This window comes from Barbus barbus (genome assembly GCF_936440315.1).
Source record: "Barbus barbus genome assembly, chromosome: 1".
Taxonomy (NCBI): Eukaryota; Metazoa; Chordata; class Actinopteri; order Cypriniformes; family Cyprinidae; genus Barbus; species Barbus barbus.
In genome coordinates this window covers 42,977,993-42,996,976 of record NC_136729.1, presented here as the reverse complement: position 1 = coordinate 42,996,976, position 18,984 = coordinate 42,977,993, and the positions used below count along the sequence as shown (strand labels likewise).

Here is an 18,984-nt window from a genome sequence, read left to right as displayed (position 1 = left end):
AAGGAAGGTCCCGAGCCATAGCTAGAAACCAGAATACATACAGAGCCTTTGACAAACCTTTATCTTAAAGAGTTAGTTCACCCAAAAATGAAAATTCTGTCATTAATTACCCTCATGTCGTTCCAAACCTGTAGGACCTTCGTTCATCTTCGAAACACAAATTAAGATATTTTTGATGAAATCCAAGATTTTTCCGACCCTCCCATAGACAGCAAGGGTCCTACCACGATCAAGGCACAGAAACGTAATAAGGACATCGTTAAAATGGTCCATGTTACATCAGTGGTTCAACCGTAATTGTATGAAGCTACGAGAATACTTTTTGTGAGAAAAGAAAACTAAAATAATAACTTTATTCAACAATTCTTTTCTTCCGCGTCACCATTTTGACGACGTATGCGCATGATATTCCTGCGCGTAAACAATTAATGCAAGTACGAAGTACCGAGTCAGTAGGCTTTTTAATATTAAAACACCCAGGATACGCACAAATGGGCATTTTAAACGATAAACTGACACAAAGACATTTGAATATGTGTATATGGTCCTCCTTCCGCACATTTGTAAACACTGACTCGGTACTTCCGCTTAAGTCAACCGTGACCTTTTCAACGTCATTGCGTATTACGTGACGTCGCGAACGCGCATCACAGAACAGAGCAAGGTGAGCATTTGTGCTTATAAAACTTAAACTTTTTTATTTATTTTTGAAATGACCGATCGATTCGCTAGATAAGACCCTTATTCATCGTCTGGTATCGTTTAAAGCCCTTTGAAGCTGCACTGAAACTGTCATTTGGACCTTGAACCGTTTGGGTCCCAATGAAGTCCATTTTATGGAGAAATGTTTTCATCAAAAACCTTAATTTCTTTTCGACTGAAGAAAGAAAGACATGGACATCTTGGATGACATGGGGGTGAGTAAATTATCAGCAAAAGTTTTTTTAAAAGTGAACTAATCCTTTAATAATGTGCTTGCTACGTTTCTGTTCCTTGATCGTGGTACTACCTATGAGAGGGTCAGAAAGCTCTTGGATTTCATCAGAAATATCTTAATTTGTGTTCCGAAGATGAACGAAGGTCTTACGGGTTTGGAACAACATGAGGTTGAGTAATTAGTGACTGAATTTTATTATTTTTGGGTGAACTATCCCTTTGAGGGCACTCGCAATCTTTACCACCTGAGAGAGGCTAGAACTGAGATCAGACTGACCCTTTCCCATTTTTACAAGGAAGATCTTGCTCTCGCGGTCGTTATAAAGCCGCAGACGGTCTGCGCGAGAACCAACTCCCCCCGCTGGACGGCCTGGCCTTTCTCGGGAAGCCTGGAGCTGAGGCCAGGGCCCTGGGAGCCAGGCTGCATCTTATTGCTTCATTACAAGCCCTTTCATTGACTTGGCTGCACTGAACTGATGAACTGAAGCAGTGGACAAGAGCACATAATTGGGAGAAATGAATTCTTATCACAGCTTTCTCATGAGGCCGCCAGTCCTGGCTGGAGCCATGCGAGGCTGTTTTTTCTGGCGCTCAGACAGAGAGGGAAAAGAAAAAAAAGCACAGAAAAGAGGATCTGGGATGAGGCTTCCGCTTGTATCTGGTTCTGGATAAAGGGAAACAAAATGAATGTGCAATTTGGGCTTAATTTGAAAGCGGAGGCAGCCTAAGCCTAAGTCGGCCCGCCGTGAACCTCGCGCTTAGGCAACTGTCCCGTTCTAATACCTCCTTGCTCCTAGAGGTATTAGAAGCAGCGTTGTTTTGTTTCAACTAAAAAAGTGCAAAGGATTCTTCAGCGTCTAATGCACTCTGTTTATTTTCCTCTCGGCAGCCCCCGGGGGAGAGGCCTGTATTAGTTAGTGGCTTCACCCAGCTCATCCTTTCAGTCCACTCATCAGGCATGGCCGCCCCAATGTTTACCTGTGGGATGAATAATTAATGCGAGCTACCTGCTCCCTCATTTCAATGAGACAGACCTCTGGCTAATTAGAGAGAGAAGTCTTCCGCTCCAAGCCTCCACAGCGGGGATGACATCAACAGCAACAATAAAAACAGCAATAACGGGAGCTCTGTAAATAAAAGCAGGAAGTTGCGCTGGCCTGCGATTGCAGAATTTGGTGGAGGGATTGGTGGAAAACCTTGGAACCAATTTAGGTGCAATGGTGGTCTCAAAGGAGCAGAATAATAGTTAATCCCATGCTTGCCCAAGAGAGACCAGTGACAAGCAGGCTCTCTCTCTCTCATTCTCTCTCTCGCTCTGCAAAGTCAGCACAAAGAAGACACAGAGACACACACACACACACACACACACACACACACACACAGAGGCTAACCTTTCATTCCACAAAATGCTGCTGTGTTGATCCTGAGACCATTAGCCATACAGTTTCCTCTGAAAGTTGGAAAGTAATACTAATTGCATGGCCAAGCATTCCTCTCACACTGCATAAATTAATAAGAATATTTAGCTTGCCTGGCTGATGAGCCCATCAGCCGCTGTTTTTTTATTGGTTCTCCTTACAGCCACATAAACCACACATACTTGAACTTTACATCACCAGCATCATGTTTTTTTTGTTTTATTTACCATTGTAAAAAAAAAAAAAAAAAAAACTGTACTATTTGTTATATGTGGAAAAAAGTTTATCCTCAGCCCTGTTAAGGGCAAAACTGAGGCTGATTACAAATAATGCTTGTTAAAGAAAAACAACTTCCTGCTACTCGTGTGTCCTCTAAAACAAATTATTAAATAAATAAATAAATAAGTAATTATTAATATTTATAGAATTTTACAAAGCCAAAAACCAGACAAGTTGTTCATCTTTAGATGTCTTTTTCAAGAAGTATGCTTTCAATTCAATATTTGAATTTATGATTTTTTTTTATATGCATACATGCATATTCTAAACTGAATCGAAGGCATATTTTCATGAATAGTATTATATAAATTATAAATAATTAAGTAATGTATTTTATATACATAAAATGATATTGTATAAACATTAATATTAAATCTCAATTATTAATAAATGTTATTATAATTGTAGAAATGTAATTTGGTGTAGAGGACACATAAACAGCAGGTAGCTGCTGATGCATGTTCGAGCAAGATTGGTGCGATCATCTCATCTCTAGTCTTTTCCTTCTCTTTCCCTGAGCCAAAGATAACTCGCTGAGTAACAGGAGTGACTGTAATAATTTCTGTTCCCCTCTCCAGGAGCCCGTCACAACACAGCGCTCAAACTTCACACCGCACCGTGTGCCCTTGTCCGTATAGACTGATTCGAGACACGTGTCAGACAAAACTGAAATAGCTAAAATCTTGTTCTGAATGAAGCCAAGTAGTATGTACGCTCAGGGGTGAAGGGCTGCACTTTCAGCTGTGGGAGGAAGTGGCCTTGGAGGGCCGGAAGGCAAAACAGAGACACTCTGGGAGAAAATTGCAACTGTGAATATCTGTAAAAGCACGGACGGTCCCAGGGCTCGGCTTAAAATGAAGTCCCGGGTGCCGTGCGGCTGTAGTTAAAAGCGTAAACGGTGTGCGAGAGAAAATCGAAAAGAAATGAAGTGTGCTCACTTGACATATGTGACCCACGCTAGTGGAGCTGAATACAACCAAACTGACCATGGAACTGTTGCCTCTGCCTGTCATTAGGGCTGAAGTAAAGATAGATAGAGCGAGGGGAGAGTAGAAAGGAAAGGAAATGATGGAAAAGACAGAAATTTTGGCCTCGTTGGTGTCAAATCTTTTTCAAAGAATGTTTTCGAGTCCTTTCTTTCCAGTGAGCCAGTCACCATACAGCAAATTGGTAAACTGATTAGACTGAGATTAGAGGCTGCTGATAAGAGATTGGATGGATATACTCTCGAGATTAAATGGATAACTAGATCGACTGATAGCTGAGTTGGTGCGTCGCCTCTCTTCCTCGACCTCCCCAGTTTCCATTGTAATTAAGGCTTTAAGGTGTGCACGTAATCAAATAAATAAATAATGCCTGAATTATGCGATAATGAATTAATACATTACAGGAGGAGAATAAATAAGCCCCAGCTAATTGCATAAGATGAGTTTTTTTTTCATTAGCTTTTTGAGGGGAAATCTCATTATATGCATCACAAACTATAATCCTCCTTTAGAAATATGTAAATTTGCAATCACAGAAATAATAAATAAATAAACTGACAAGAGGAAGGAGAGATACTTTTGAGCAGCGTTATGTCATGTTCGCATTCCGCTTCCTTGGGCACCTCATTTGTCTCGACGTGACAAAAATGATCTTCGCCCACCAGTACATTTGATGAATTTTGACTGCTGTGTGTATTGAAATCAAAACAATCGTCTGGTTAATGATACCGCAGTTTTATTTCATATTTCATTGGTTTTATTTTTTAGTATTTTCAATCACTCCTTCCGTGAATGGTCCCTTTAAGAACCCTAGGCTGGCCTAATATTTGCCTAATGTTTGTCTGCCACAGCTCACTATTTTTAACATACACATTGTGTCTGTTACGGAAAGAGCCCTAGATTCTCTTAAGCGCTGTAAATTTTCATTTTGCTATTTGCACTTTTCACCACATTATTTCCTAGATGAAAATGTGCTCTGCAACCCTGTAATGAGGATGAAGTGTGACTTTAATTATGAAAAAATGAGCGTTTCCTTTCATTTGGCATGAGCTCTGAAGTACAACGTTTTACTTGGGCTGTCAGAATGCATACATATACCAGGGCATATACTCATGCAAAAAACACACACGCGCAAATATTAATTGTCAGCCGGATAAACATATCTATAGTAATTACATCAGAAAATGGAGATGGGGCCGATCATGTTGTGCATAATTACTGCAGAAAAACAATGCATGTCTATTAAGCGTCATTATGGAGCTTTCACGGATAGCAATCCAATTACCACTAGTTTGCTTCTCACTGTAAATAGGCACATTCGAGACAGTGCAGTCCCGCAGTGTCTGGGCGTCTCGCAGCACGAAAAGAACAGCGGTTCACCACTGATCTGAGATCTGCTGGGTTTGTTAAAGGTCCTCTATTAGATATGTGACCATCAGCTGATCTGAGATCAGAGTCCAGGCTGGTGGTTGCATCTGATTGCTCCTGAATTATTTATCCCGGCTGCAGCACGCTAGGCTCTGAGATCCAGACCCCAGTATGGCGACAACGGTCCTCGCTAATGGCCATTAGATGCCGTCTCGTAGCTACTACAGAGGGAGATTGTGTGTGCGACGGAGGGCTTATAACGGGGGTTCAGGATGACCCCCCTGCTCAATTACTTCACGCTGGGTCGACCCGAACGCCTCTTTGTCACTAAAGAGAGTGAGCAAAGCGAGATTCTCCAGATCAAAGTGCAGAACTTTTTAATTAAGAAAGAGAAAAGGCTTTATTTGTAACGAAAAAGAAAGATAGAAACAACCAGACATTTTCCTATTAAGGAGAAATGTCAAGCGCAGTGGTGAAGCGATAGTCTGCTCGCTTTCCTTTGTTGTCCCTCCTGACATTGCTGGCTAATTTTTCATGGTTATTTGAACTGGAAAATGAAAGAGAGGTTTGCGATTATTTCCTATAAATGACAACACAATCGCATTACGCTTCAGTACAAACACAGAGAGGATATTGCCTTTTCATATTTCATGTGAACGTAATGGATGGGTTATGCAAAGAGGTCCAGAAAGAAAGACAAATGGAGGAAGGGGGCAGCAAGTGTTTGATTTGTATTAGAAAATGGCCTGAAAGTGGGACGGATGAACCGTATTTCCTTTTTTTCAATAACTGGTGGCGATACTGAGCTTGTTTTAAGTGCCTGCACGACGTAACGATTGGATTTCTGTAGCGGATTGCTATTAGCTGCCACCGGGGGTGGAACTGCAGCGATCCGGTGTGTGTGTGCAGGGGGAAGCTTTTCTGTGTGTCCACACCGCTGCCTCTGCCTGGAATACTGGTGTACTGTTTACTGCATGCTGCACAGTATTTTTCAAAAATGCTGCAATATTATCACAACATTTTTTTGTTTTACTGAAATGTACAAAAAACAGCTTGTCTATCTGATTATATACTTAGTCAAGAAGGAGTAAAAAAAAGTCAGGGTGGATATTATTTCCTGTTCATCTGTCTCACTGGAAGTGAATGGTTAGATAAGAGGATACAGTATTCTGCTTAGTATGAACTGCTGCATACTCACCAGGTTATTCTATGGCCAATAAATTAGCAGTAACACTTTAGAATAGGGACTAATTATCAATATTAAATAGTTGCTTGTCAGCATGCCTATTATTAATATATTGGCTGTTTAGTAGTGCTTACAAAGCACATATTCTGCTTAACAACTACCTTACTAACTATTAATAAGCAGCAAATTAGGAGTTTGGGGCAAAAGTCATAGTTAATGGTTTGTTAATGGCGAAAATTGGACCTTAAAATAAAGTGTGACCAAATTAGCATACACTCTAAAAAATGCTGGGTAAATATTGGACAGAACACATGATGGGTGGTTTTCAACCAACGTTCTGGGGTGCGTTTCCCAAAAGCATCGGTAGCTAACTATGGTGGTAAGTACCATTGAACTCTATTGGTAACAACGGAACTTGCGACCATAGTTGCTTTTGGGAAACGCACCCCTGGGCAGTAACCCAACCACTGCATCTAAACAACCCAATCGCTGGGTTCGTCCATATTTTACCCAGTGCTGGGTTATATTTAAGTGTACCATCCACAGTAAACATACTGCATACTACATCTACTGCTTTTTCTGCCTGGCTGTGTTCCAAATGGAATACTGGAGTACTGTTTACCGTATACATATACGGTAGGATACAATAGGATATAGTATTCTGTTCAGTATGAACTGTTGCATTTTTTATCAAATAACAACCATGGTATTCCATGGCTAAAATCGTAGCATACCATCCACCTTACAAATAATGTACAGTATACTGCAAAAAAAACTAAAAGTAACATGCTAGTATGCTATTCCAAACATAACTCTGCTTATGAACGCTATGCACGAAAGGTCTTCTCCTTATAATAACGGCCAGCAACTCACTGCACTTCAGAACGTGTGTATGCATGCGTACTAAGTGATTCACTATCGCGGTTCGCAAAAGCGAAAAAAACAGCATTGAAATCATACCTCTCACAGCTACGAGGGTGCAATGGATTCCCAGCGCTCAAACACATCAATATGAACCCCGCTCTTATATTTCTTAAATAAAATTGATTAAGTCATCTGGTATTCATAAGCCTTAAAAATTCTGTTTTATCTCCTGGTCCGCTGACATAAACAAGCAGGTGGTGCTACACAGGGTCTTCAATTGCAGGACACACGTTTCCTACAGAACGCCTCGATGCCTACGGAGCCCACCTATGGCGGGATGCCGTCCAGATTGAGTTTGTGTTTTCTTAATGTCTGTTTTTTGATGTACACAGACTCCTGTTGCATTATCCACACAGGAGCCGTGAAGGGCAACATGCGTACACAGTAAAGACCGCACGCCAAGGTGGCCGCTACATACATACGTGCGTACGTTCAGACCGCATTGATTTTCTGAGCTAATACCTCTACAGAAGGATCCACAGGCAGATGGATGCACTACAAAGATATGCAAATGCAACGCTCAATATATCGACAGGCGGAGATCTTTCTCAGACGTCCCACTGTACCAGGCAGAGCAGTCTAAAGAGAGACGTAAACAGATAAGTAGCTGTTAATGGACAGGCTCTGGCTTACACAAACATTGGACAAACCTTGCTGGTCCTCCACACGTCCACGGTCAAACTTTTCCTGGTAGGAAGCAGAGCGTGTTGGTTGATGCGTAGCATCCACCTTAATAGGGAATATTTGCATGGAATATGAAAAGCAGCGAGTGTATTTTGTTTTCAAAACAGGGAAATGTGATATAATGACATTGAATTGTTAGAGAATTTTTTTTTCACTGTTTGTGGATTAGCTCTGTGTTCTCATTCAAACATGAATTTCCATATCAAATATGACCGATCAAGTCGAATATCACATTTAAAGCCATTACAAATGCGATCGTACAGTGTGTGTGCAAACACTCCACCTGGTAATTAAATGGAGTTTGTGGCCAGTGCCGTACATGGGGAGAGATGAGCTATGAACAGAAGAGCTGTGACAGTTTCAGGTTATGATTTTTATGTCCCTTTTTGCCAAATGAAAAATCAATACCTTTTTTTCCGGGTTATACATATTCAGAGCGCCGTCGAGCCCCTGTCCTTAATGGGAGGGGGGTATCCGCTCGGCTGTCACAACTGTACCATCACATTTTCCAAGCCACTGGTGAATATATCAGACTGTATGTGATTGCCCTTCTTGACTTTCCTCCTCCTTTTCCTCTTGTCTCAAAATAACAGAAAGCAGTGTAGTATGAGAGAAAGATAAAGAGGGAAAAAGTATGTTATGTTAGAATGAGAGCAGTAGGCCAGTAGTGTACGCTGTGGCCGTTGAGGGACGCTCTGACAGCCCGTCCTCTCCTTTGTGCAGCAAAATGTCTCCAGGCGCAAGAGAGCAACGTCCACACGGCCCTTTCAACCTCACAGAGTGCAGGGCAGAAAAAAGCACAGCGCACTACTCTGCTATTAATGTGTTTTGTGTTTGAGAGACCACTGTCAAACACTGCCTAATGGCTCCTGCATGTGTTTGTGTGCACAAATGTCCCCACAAGGATATTAAAACCTGAAATCATGTACACTGTGGAGACCAAAGATCCCTCTGGTGTTATCATTTGAAGCCCTGACTGGAATATGATATTGCCACAATAGTTTTTTGATTTTGTAAAAATTATTCCTATTTTGATTGTATTTTATCCATCTAAATATTTATAAATGGTTAAAATTAGATTTTTGAAATCTTTAAAAATCAGACTTCAAATGGTCATGAAAAAACCTAGAAGTAAATTTAGAATAATAAAAAAAATCTCCAAAATGTATATAGTTAATATGGTAACACTTTATAGTAAGGTCTGATTAGTTCATGTTAGTTAATGCATTAACTAACGATGTGCAGTATATTTGTTACAGTATTTATTATTTAACTTTGTTAACATTAGATAATAAAATTTTGTTAGTTAACTAATGTTAATGAATGGAAACTTTTACCATTATATTATATTATATTTAGTGCTGTCAAATGATTAATCACGATTAATCGCATCCAAAATAAACGTTTTTTACATAATATATGTGTGTATACTGTGTATATGTAAGTATATATAAATACAAACACATGCATGTATATATTTAAGAAAAATATGTAATGTTTATATATTAAATATATTTATATATAACATAAAATATAAGAATATAAATATAGAAATGTATATACAGGTACATATTTTCAAAAATATATACTGTATGTGTGTGTGTTTATATATACATAATAAATATACACAATACACATTCATATATTATGTAAACAAAAACTTTTATTTTGGATGCGATTAATCGTTTGACAGCACTAATTATATTATATTATATTGTAAATATATATTATATTATAAAGCAATAGATAAGTGATTGTGAGTTGTTCTTTTAAGTTATTTATTTTACATTAATTGGTCAAACCTGCAAAAAAAAAGTGATCTGAATAATTAATTAGCGATTCGGTCTGAATCTAAATTTTTTTTTTCTTAACCAGCAATAAACAATGACAAAATGAACACTATATGCATAGAAATTAGTATTGGATTGGTGTTCAGCTGACACGTGTACATAGACAAGCAATTAAAAAATAGTTTGGTCAAAATGCAGACATGCGACCATAACGGTAAACATGCCTTGTGTTTATTTACATATTTCTCTATAATTTTGTGCAAGCGGTGTGATGTGTGTCACTTTCAAGTCACTTCCTCGTGACGACAGGCGCAGATCAGAAGCTATTGGAAATGTCATGCTTGTGATGCGATGTCACGTCAGGTATTGAAACGGAATTATGTCTGTTTAGAAGAGGAGGATTTGACAGTGCCAGTGTAAATTCAATTTCCCCTGATTAGACGTCTCCTTCCGCCGCGGACCGCATCAGTATGTGAGCCGTCCACCGAAATGGCCAGTGATTTTGAAAGGCTTGGGGGATCAAATTAAGTGTTGCGCAGAGGGCGTGTGGGGTCGCCTCGGAGGGTGTATGGAGAGTCGGATGTGAGGCGGGGGAGGGGTGAAACGAAACTCTTGTTCTAAGGCAGTGTGAGCTTTCCCTTCTGTTTGTGATCAACTTGCTGTTTAAAGTTTGCTAGTTGTTAGCTTGCCCACCCTCCTCCTCTTCCTCCTCCTCGTCCTGCGCCTCCCCCACAGCCCCATGGAGACACAAAGTATTCATTCACATTTAGATTTGGGGGTCACGACAGGGCCAGTGCTGAGCAAACGCCATGGCTTCTGGAAGGCAGGTCAGGAATCTAGCACATAACTCAACCCCGCTCCGATACAGAGCCACGGCCCTTTAAACCAAAGAGGTACTTAGCTTTTCTTTTTTCGTTCTGGAGGTGAGTGTGTGTTTGTTTGAGAGTGTGTGAGAGCGATAAAGTCGAGCTTGTCCTGGTGTTTTGGGGTGTGCGTGAGAGGGAGGGTGTTGCTGTTGTTTGGGAGTGTGGTCACCATGTCGGTCTCCCTGACGTTTGCCTGACTCACGCTCTGTGTTTATGGTGATGGAGGGGTTTACCCAGCGTGCATTGTTTTTAGTGGGTTTTGCTTCAAACGCAGTTTTGGGGAATAGCTTAAATATTTTGTTAGGAAATTGTTTTATGATTATATGGTTGTTTTCCCACAGCAAAATAATGTAGAGTAATGGAGTGGCTGTGACTGGAAGGTATTTTTGAGTGTTTACTTGGAGTTTATTCTTGATTCTGATTGGTTGACAGACATGCCAAGGTGTTGATTAGTTTTCTATAACTTTTAGTTTTGACTGCTTTACAGTTTCACATCCGCTCCGCATCTTTGCTGGCGTTTATGGTTCCATGAAGAACCTTTTAACATCTACCGAACCTTTATTTTGGACCGAAGCATCCTTATAGTGGAAAAAGTTTGTTTGTGTTTTTTCTCCACATTACTAAATGTTCTTGACACTAATAAGAAAAAAATTGAAAGTTTTTTGAGGAACCAAAAAAAATATTTTATGGCACTGCTGCAAAACCCCCTTTTTGGAATCATTATTTTTCAGAGTGTAGTAAACTTGTCTTGGAATGTTTTAAACACAATTGTTAAGAAGTGAATCAAATCAAGATCATTTAAGGATAAAAACCTGAAAAATATACACCTTGCAAAGACATACATGTGGTAACTGTGGTTTAAGCAGATTTGATTCTGGACCGCCACGTTGATGTGCTTTTAATTTTTTTTAAATTCAGCGGTCAATCATCAATTATTCCTCACACATTATAGTGCATTTGGTGGACAGAGGCATTAGGGTTTTCGCCTATCCGGTGATGGTGTCTACAGATTGCGGCTGGTCTGGGATGGAGGCAGTGTTTTTTTGTGTGTTGTGGTTTAGAGGGGGGTCCTGTTTTGGGTGGGAGGGGCATGAACGAGGCCGGAGAAGTGCTGATATGAGGAGCGGACAAAGCGTGAAAGCCCCCAGCATGGAGCCTATGTCCCATTGTCCCGCCGAACCCTTCTGTCACTTTCATTTTACACCGCGCGCTCCGAAGTCAGGACAGCTTTGATATAGGGAAGGGGTACGGGAGCGGATGGTGGGGGGCCAGAGGGGGATCTCGCAGAAAAAAAAAAAAAAAAACAGGACAAGCAAGGGAGAGAGAGATAGAGTCCGTGAGGTGTGAAATAAGATTGCTTTTTTATCCAACAGTGCAGCGTTAAAGACAAGGAAGCTGTCTGTTGTGGGGCAAAAAGAGGGGGAGAAGGAGGTAGATGGGGGGGTGGCCCCACAGATTTACAGTGATGTGCACTGTGACACCTGGTTAAAATGATAACCAGTGCTTCGGTAATCCTAATGAGAGTAATGAGAAAGAGCAGCCGCTCACAGAGAGACCGACTCACAGCGCTCCACGGCGCTCTGGCTGGAGGAAGGGTGAGGCGAGGCAGGCCAGAACCAATGCTAAACCTACAGAGGATCCCAGGAGCTTCTCAGGTACGGTTCTTCAACGTGTTTTCGAGAGTGCCAGTGCCAGTTTTCGAGAGTGCCTGATTTCTGTCGAGCTAGATGCTAGGTTTGTGTTATGAACGCTTACACTGGCCCTTCGGTCTGGGTAGGAGAGGCTTGATGGAGCAGTGGTTACCATGTATTATTTATTTGGCGGTTTGTGCCTGTCAGTATGATTAGTATGTGTGTAATCACCATTCTTCTAGGGAAACGGGGGAAGGCAGCTCGGTCTCATCTGAAGGTAATCGCACAGTCTTCTGAGTCTCATCACTTGGCGAGGACTTCCTGTCTAGCATCTGCTTTTGTCATCTCCACATATTTCTCTGTCCGCGTTCTGTATATATTTGTCTGTGCCTTTCTAACCTCTCTCTGCCTTCATCTGCTCTGTGTGTGTGTCTTGCCAATTTCTCTTCCTTGCTTGTATAGGGTGACACCTATAGGTCAGTGTGAGATACTGCACGTCGAGAAGGACCATGTGTGCCGGGTTTGAACATTTCATCTGCAGTTCTCTCACACGTTATCATGCGTTTCCCGGTCCGCACGTACAAAATGAAAGTCAGTTTTCTGTATCCCTCCACGTCTGGCTTTGTTGAAATGTTGTGGGATTGCGTTTCCTCTGAGAACAGACAGACGTGCTTTGTAATTTTAGTCGCAGCGGTGGGTTTATTCGGTTGGCGTGATTGGATTGAGGCAAAAGTTTAATATCACTGTACGAGGACGGGTTAATGAGGACGATTAATTAGAATACCTAACCTTCAGGGTATTGTCCTTTACATTTTTAGGATTTGGGTTAGCAAATGGCCTCTCGCCATAGCTGCGAGTGCTTCCTCTTAATCTATTTCCAGGCCAGATCTATGACTACATTTGGGTGGGTTCTTTCATTTGCAGCCTACTCTAAGGCCACTTGTGACCTTTCATTAATTATGGCTGGCCCGGGTTTAATCATTGTGTACTGCGGTGGTGGCGGAGATGAGGAATAGGCACATTCATTTGCCTCTTAGACACACGGCCATGGGTGGAATTAAATGTCTACCTTTCTGCGTACAACTGGAGGGGGGAGGGTGGCCGGCATACAGTCGAGGAGCATGATGTTGATGAGAAAAGGGTGAGAGATGATTTCGGGGTGGCAGCTGTTGCGTGAAGCAACTCTCCATTAAGAGAAGGAAGTGTGCTAGAGCAGGAATTAGACACAGTGGCGGCTCTTCCAGAGGTGTAAAATCTACCTAGGGATTACTTTGTAATCTGGCTGCTTCTGACTCCATATCATATAGTAATTCCCAGCCTGGCGAAGGTGGATTTATCTAGACAGCAGTGCGTGTTGCTTTCATTTTTTCTATTGCCTTTCGAGCCTATTTCTTAGCCCAATGCTGTTGGGTTATGGAGAACGGAAATTGCTCGTTGCCTGGGGATCATAACAGAAACAGGCACATTTGTGAAAGAATGAAATTTCGCATATGTATATATAGCCGGTTATTCCATTTACGTGCCGTCATTTAAACACAGAATCAGTGTGGGCTCTGGGTAATATGGCCTAAGTGCATAATCCATACTGCGATCAAGCGCTAGGTGCTTCATCTACACCAAACACAGGTGCAAATGCAAAAAGCACTGAGCAAATCACAGTTTTTATGCTTTGAGAAGCTTTTGTGGTTGTTTTTAGAAAAAAAAATGAGGCTGAGATGAAATTAACAACAGCTCTGTTTATCTACCTCCTCGTTCAAACCTGCACTCCTGTTATTGTTTAATAATTTGTCTGTTTTTGCATTTGTTCGTCTGACGTGTTATTGCCGTTATGCTGAAAAACAACTCTTGTGAATTAGCGCATGTATTTTTACAACCTTGCAGTGTACGGAAGACTCTGTATACCAGTGTTTTCTTGTGTAATTACTTTCTCCCAGAATGCCACAGCGGAAACCACAACGATTGTAGGCTTTGGCAAACGGTCTGCCCCAGTCGTGTTTCCTCTCGGTGCATCAATAATTAACACAGTGCAACAAAATGCAGAATTACACATGGCAATCCACACAAGACCATCAGATGTAAATGGCTGCTCTAGATACACACACACACGCACACTCACACACAAATGGTTTCTTGTAGCACATTATGTCAAGGAGATGGAATTTTTAGAGATGTTGATGTATTACTCGCAGCGAGAGAGTTATGGCGGAGGCGTTTATTAAATACGCCGCTCCATGTTCATGCAGAGACCAAAAAAGCGTTTTTGAAGAATGATGGATTGAGGTTGTAGTTTAACAGTTCTAGAAACCGAACACTGATGAGAATAAACTTTAATGGATTGCGGGGCGGCTTTTGGAAGCGGCTGGTCCGGATTCAAGTCGCGTCCCAGGCGGGCTTCTAAAGCAGCTGGAACGTTATTGGACAATAAAAGCTGTTTTAAGTTAAGGGTTCGAATATTGTCGTGGAATAGCGATCTTTGAGGATGGAGATGAATATTTGAACAGGATATTTCAGCGGCTGTTGTTGTCCTGTCGATATGTCAATAACCCACCTGATAGAGTGTAGAGTGCAGGGGGAGGCATTTTCAAAAGAACATTTAAGTACATTTGCTGAGAATTAGCTGACTTGTGTAATAACTGATAAGGCTTATTGACTGCCACGGACTTTACTGTTGCAAAATCAATGTTTGTGTGTGCTAGCCACCGTACTTTTAAACAAGCTCAGCCTGGGAAAGGGGGTGCTCGGGGGGCACGAGGTGGGAATAAAAAGGATTGATGCCCATTTTATTATCTGTTTTTCAGCATCTTCTCTCTGTTACTTACACATGGCATTATTGGAGATCCATTGTTGGGGGTTCGCTGCCTTTAAATGGCCTAATATATTGAGCATGGGGCTTTTAAGATGGTTACAGGGGATTTCTACATTTGACTTGGCAAAATAAAATGAATAGCGGGCTGAGTTTTAAATATTTATTATTTATTAAATATATATATATTTTTTTTTTTGCTTTGCATTGCCTTGGGTTTTAAAAATGAACTTAGCCCGATATTGGTGAGCGGCCCAGCAGCAAACTGCAGCAAGGGACTGTAATTATGAACGTTGGGAGAGGTACTAGAGAAACTCTCCTCTCTCTTGAAACTCACACAATTATTTTTCCTGTCTGCATGCTCGGAGCCGCTGTGGAAAATGTGTGTATGTCTCTACCACATGTGTGCGGTTTGCTGCAGTTTTATGTTCATATTAAACAGAGGAAGCCATAAAGATATTTGTGTCATGGTCCTGCATAAATGAAGAATTATAACTGTGGAGTCGAGGCTCGTTTTAAAAGAAATCTCTATAAAATGATGCCATCAAAAATATAAGACATTATTAAAATAATCATGTGCTTAAAAAGAAAAAAATTTATAATTTGGTCATTTGTAAATTTTGGAGGCTCAAATATATTATTACAGAAAAATGCAAGTGTGTGTGTGTGTGTGTGTATGTATATATATATATATATATATATATATATATATATATATATATATATATATATATATATATATACCCCTATATATTGTATTTTCTACGATTGTATGGTCCAGCATGTGTGGTAGGAGAGAGAAGCGGCTTGGTCTTGTAACCTTGTAAATGCTTGCCAGAGAATGTAATTGTTGGGCGCTCCTATAGAAAAAAAACGCTGCCGTCCCTTTAAGTGCTTCCACCAATTCTGATGGAGTGCTGATTTACATATCCCATCCTCTCCTCCCCCTTCAGGAGAGCTGAGTGAGGATGTGGAGGCTGCCAGTGAGACCACCACAGATCAGGAGGACCAAACCAAAGACAGAGAGTGTGGGGGGGAGAGGGAGCTCACCAAAGGGACAGGTAAGCCCTATCTTTCCAATTCACTATACAGGGGGTCCAATATAGCAGGGGGCTTTTAGATTTTAGGGTTATCTTTTACACATAGATACTGAGAAACCTTTATATTCCACAGCTTTAGTGTTGTGGCTTATTAAATAAGGTGATGTTTTAATCAAATATGTCAGCGGACTTTTAAGAAGCTCACATATTTCCAAGAATCAAGCTTAATTTAATATGTTTTGTTCCTCACCCCTGAGAATTTAGTTGGAATTCCCAGGAAAAATTATCCCTGATTATTGCGAATCTGGTCAAGTGGCAAAAACACAAGTCAGGGCCTGCTTACAGAGTTACAGCACGGCCATGTGTCTAAACACATGTGACTGTGTTCTCTGCCTCACACACACACACACCTCTGAAGAATGCTATCAGATAGGAGTATTTTGCAGGCGGCGATGGGGGCGGTTGTGGCAGGTGCAGGTGTCAGGTTTCATAGAGAGGTGTGGTTTAAGAGGAGGGGGGCTGCTCGGGGGGGTTGGAGTGGAGTGGAGTGGAGTGCAGAGGAGAGAGAGGCCTGTGGAGGTGTAAGTGGAGATCAGTGGTGCGTTGCTGTGCCGCTGATGTGTACGGAAAGCTGCGAGGGCCTGCAGCACGTGCTGTGTTACGAGCTGGTGTGTGCATGTGTGAGAGTGTCAACTGGTCTATGGTTCAGTCATATGTACCTGTGCATGATATGTACCATTTTAAAATGGCATAACTCTTCCCATTAGGTCTCATTAGTTAATGTTAACTAAAATGACTTAATGCAACTAAAATCAACAATAAGTAATGCATTCATTACAGTATTTATCAATCTTTATGTTAGTGATTAAAAAATGCAGGTGTTTATTGTTGGTTCACATCAGCTCAGGTCCCTTAAACAATTAAATAATTAACATATAATTAATACATGTTTTAGAATTATTTTTCATTGTTAGTTCACTAATACTAATGTAGTTAACGAATGTTAACAAATTAAACCGTATTGTAATGTATTACCAAAAAAGGAATACAAATGATAAAATATGAATATGGAAACACATACAGTATGTAATGTAATTCAAATTGAACTGTGTTCTTTCAAACCCCAATCAAGACTACCTCTAAGGTGTCTACAAAATAGTTCCAAACCCATACATGAAATAAAGTGCAGAGGGTGATCATTTTAAAAACAAAATGTTTTTTCAAAAAATGTAAAGCAATAAAAAATAAAATAAAAAAATATTTAAACATTTTAATAAATAAATAATTTTAAACAATTAAGAAATATTCATGATCTTATCATGCCTTTTCAGTTTTTTAAGGAAACAAAATAACAATAATAATAATGTGTTTATGTTTGGATGCCAGATTTAGAAGAATATATGTACTACCTGGCTCCGACCCGGTTGATTATTTTTCTATTTTATTTTTTAGGTGACTTTAATAATAATATTGATAAATGTTATCTAGTGTAATATGGTTTAATAGGAAAGCACATGTAGTTTGGTCACAATGAAGGTATACTTACCGGTCGTGCTGGCTGTATAAAAGAAAAAACGGTTGGGTAAAACAGTACATATGCATGCGAGTGTGGTTTCGACGTTGAGCATTAGTCATGTCCTTCGACAGGTGCTCGCCGGTCTGAATGATCGCTGTCCATTCTTGCTCGCCATCTCACGTTTGAAGTTCCATTCGCGCGGAGTTCAATTGGTGCCAGTGTATTGAAGCCGTCTGATTGTGAGGAGGAAGCAGTCAGCGCATGCACCTGTCTGGGACAAGTGTTTTCACTCCAGCTGTACCTCACAGGCAACAGGATATAACTTTGTTTCTTCATAATAGCAATTTTAGTCTTTTGCATGTTCCACGTTTTATTACTATTATCATTATTTTTTAAATTCCGAAACTACAGCAAAAAAAAAAAAAAAAAGTTCATTGGAGCATTTGAAAGCAAATCTGTGATTTTTTTCAACTTTCATTTGAAATGAGGCTGAGTTGTTTGTGCACTTTGAGCGAGTGCCACTCAGCTTTGATGGGGAGAAATAAAGATATGCATCACTTGCCTGAAAATGGCTAAAAGTATATTTTAACACATCAAAATAAAGCACTTTAAAAAGCATTAAAATGAGCTGCTTGATTAATAATTCAGGCGTTACCTGTGGTGCCGAAGAAGACGACTCTGCACATTAGGAACCCTTGCGTCTTTTTCTGAAAGGCATGCGATTCCATACAAGAATATTCAATTCCTTTCCTCCCCTTGTCAGTTGCTAATCACCAAATAAGTGTGTTTCTGTGTTTTCACAAAGGATAAGATGTGCTTGCATATGAAAAATTTACAGGCTTCCCAGCAGCTTATTAGGAACGCTTAGTTAAAAATAGCGTGCATTAGGAAGCCAGGTCTAGGGTACCGTTTGATGTCTGAGGAGAGGTGGAGAGGGGAGGAAGGAGTGACGGGGGTGGAAGAGTGAAACCTGGTGATGTTGTGATCTAAGATACTGGTGCTGCTTTAATGGAAGCTCTTTTATATTCTTTTTCTAATCGTGTTTAGAACTTGCTTTCATGATTGACGGACAGAGCAGCGTGAGACGAGAGGCTTTCTGAACTCTGCCTGGGAAGCGCTGGAATGCTTTTAGTAAACAGAGGCGCTCTTGTTTTGGCTGGAGATTGTCTGAGAATGCGTCAACGGTGAGCCGCTGGACTCCGTCGCGATGGGGACGTGGCTAACCTGTTATTTCAAGGCACGCATCTGAGCGGATTTGAGTCATCCTGTCTGCGTGGGCTGTTATTAGGGCCTGTCATTAGTGTTGTTGAAGGTTTTCCTCTCATCCTAGTCATGCGAACACCGAGTGTTGAAACGCACTTCGCAGATGACTCTCGGAGTGCATAACGGATGGACTGAGAACGTGGAAGATACGTGCCAATGTGGAGCAGGATTGTCAATTCACTTAAGGACTGGAGGAGCAACCACAATATGATTTGAGATGTTTAACATAAATATAGGTATAGGGGAGGGGAGGGGGCGGTTTACAGGCAGGGGGGTCTGCGGTCCTCAGCAGGT

General features: G+C 40.8%; 1 protein-coding gene across 1 annotated transcript in view; it reads left to right on the top strand.

Moving 5' to 3' along the window:
- Positions 1–18,984, top strand: part of LOC306876174 (zinc finger homeobox protein 3-like) — a 143,686-nt gene that overhangs the window by 106,638 nt on the left and 18,064 nt on the right. Inside the window, exon 5 of the mRNA XM_079427162.1 lies at positions 15,825–15,932. Coding sequence (XP_079283288.1) covers positions 15,825–15,932 — 108 coding nt within the window. The remainder of the gene's footprint in view (positions 1–15,824; positions 15,933–18,984) is intronic.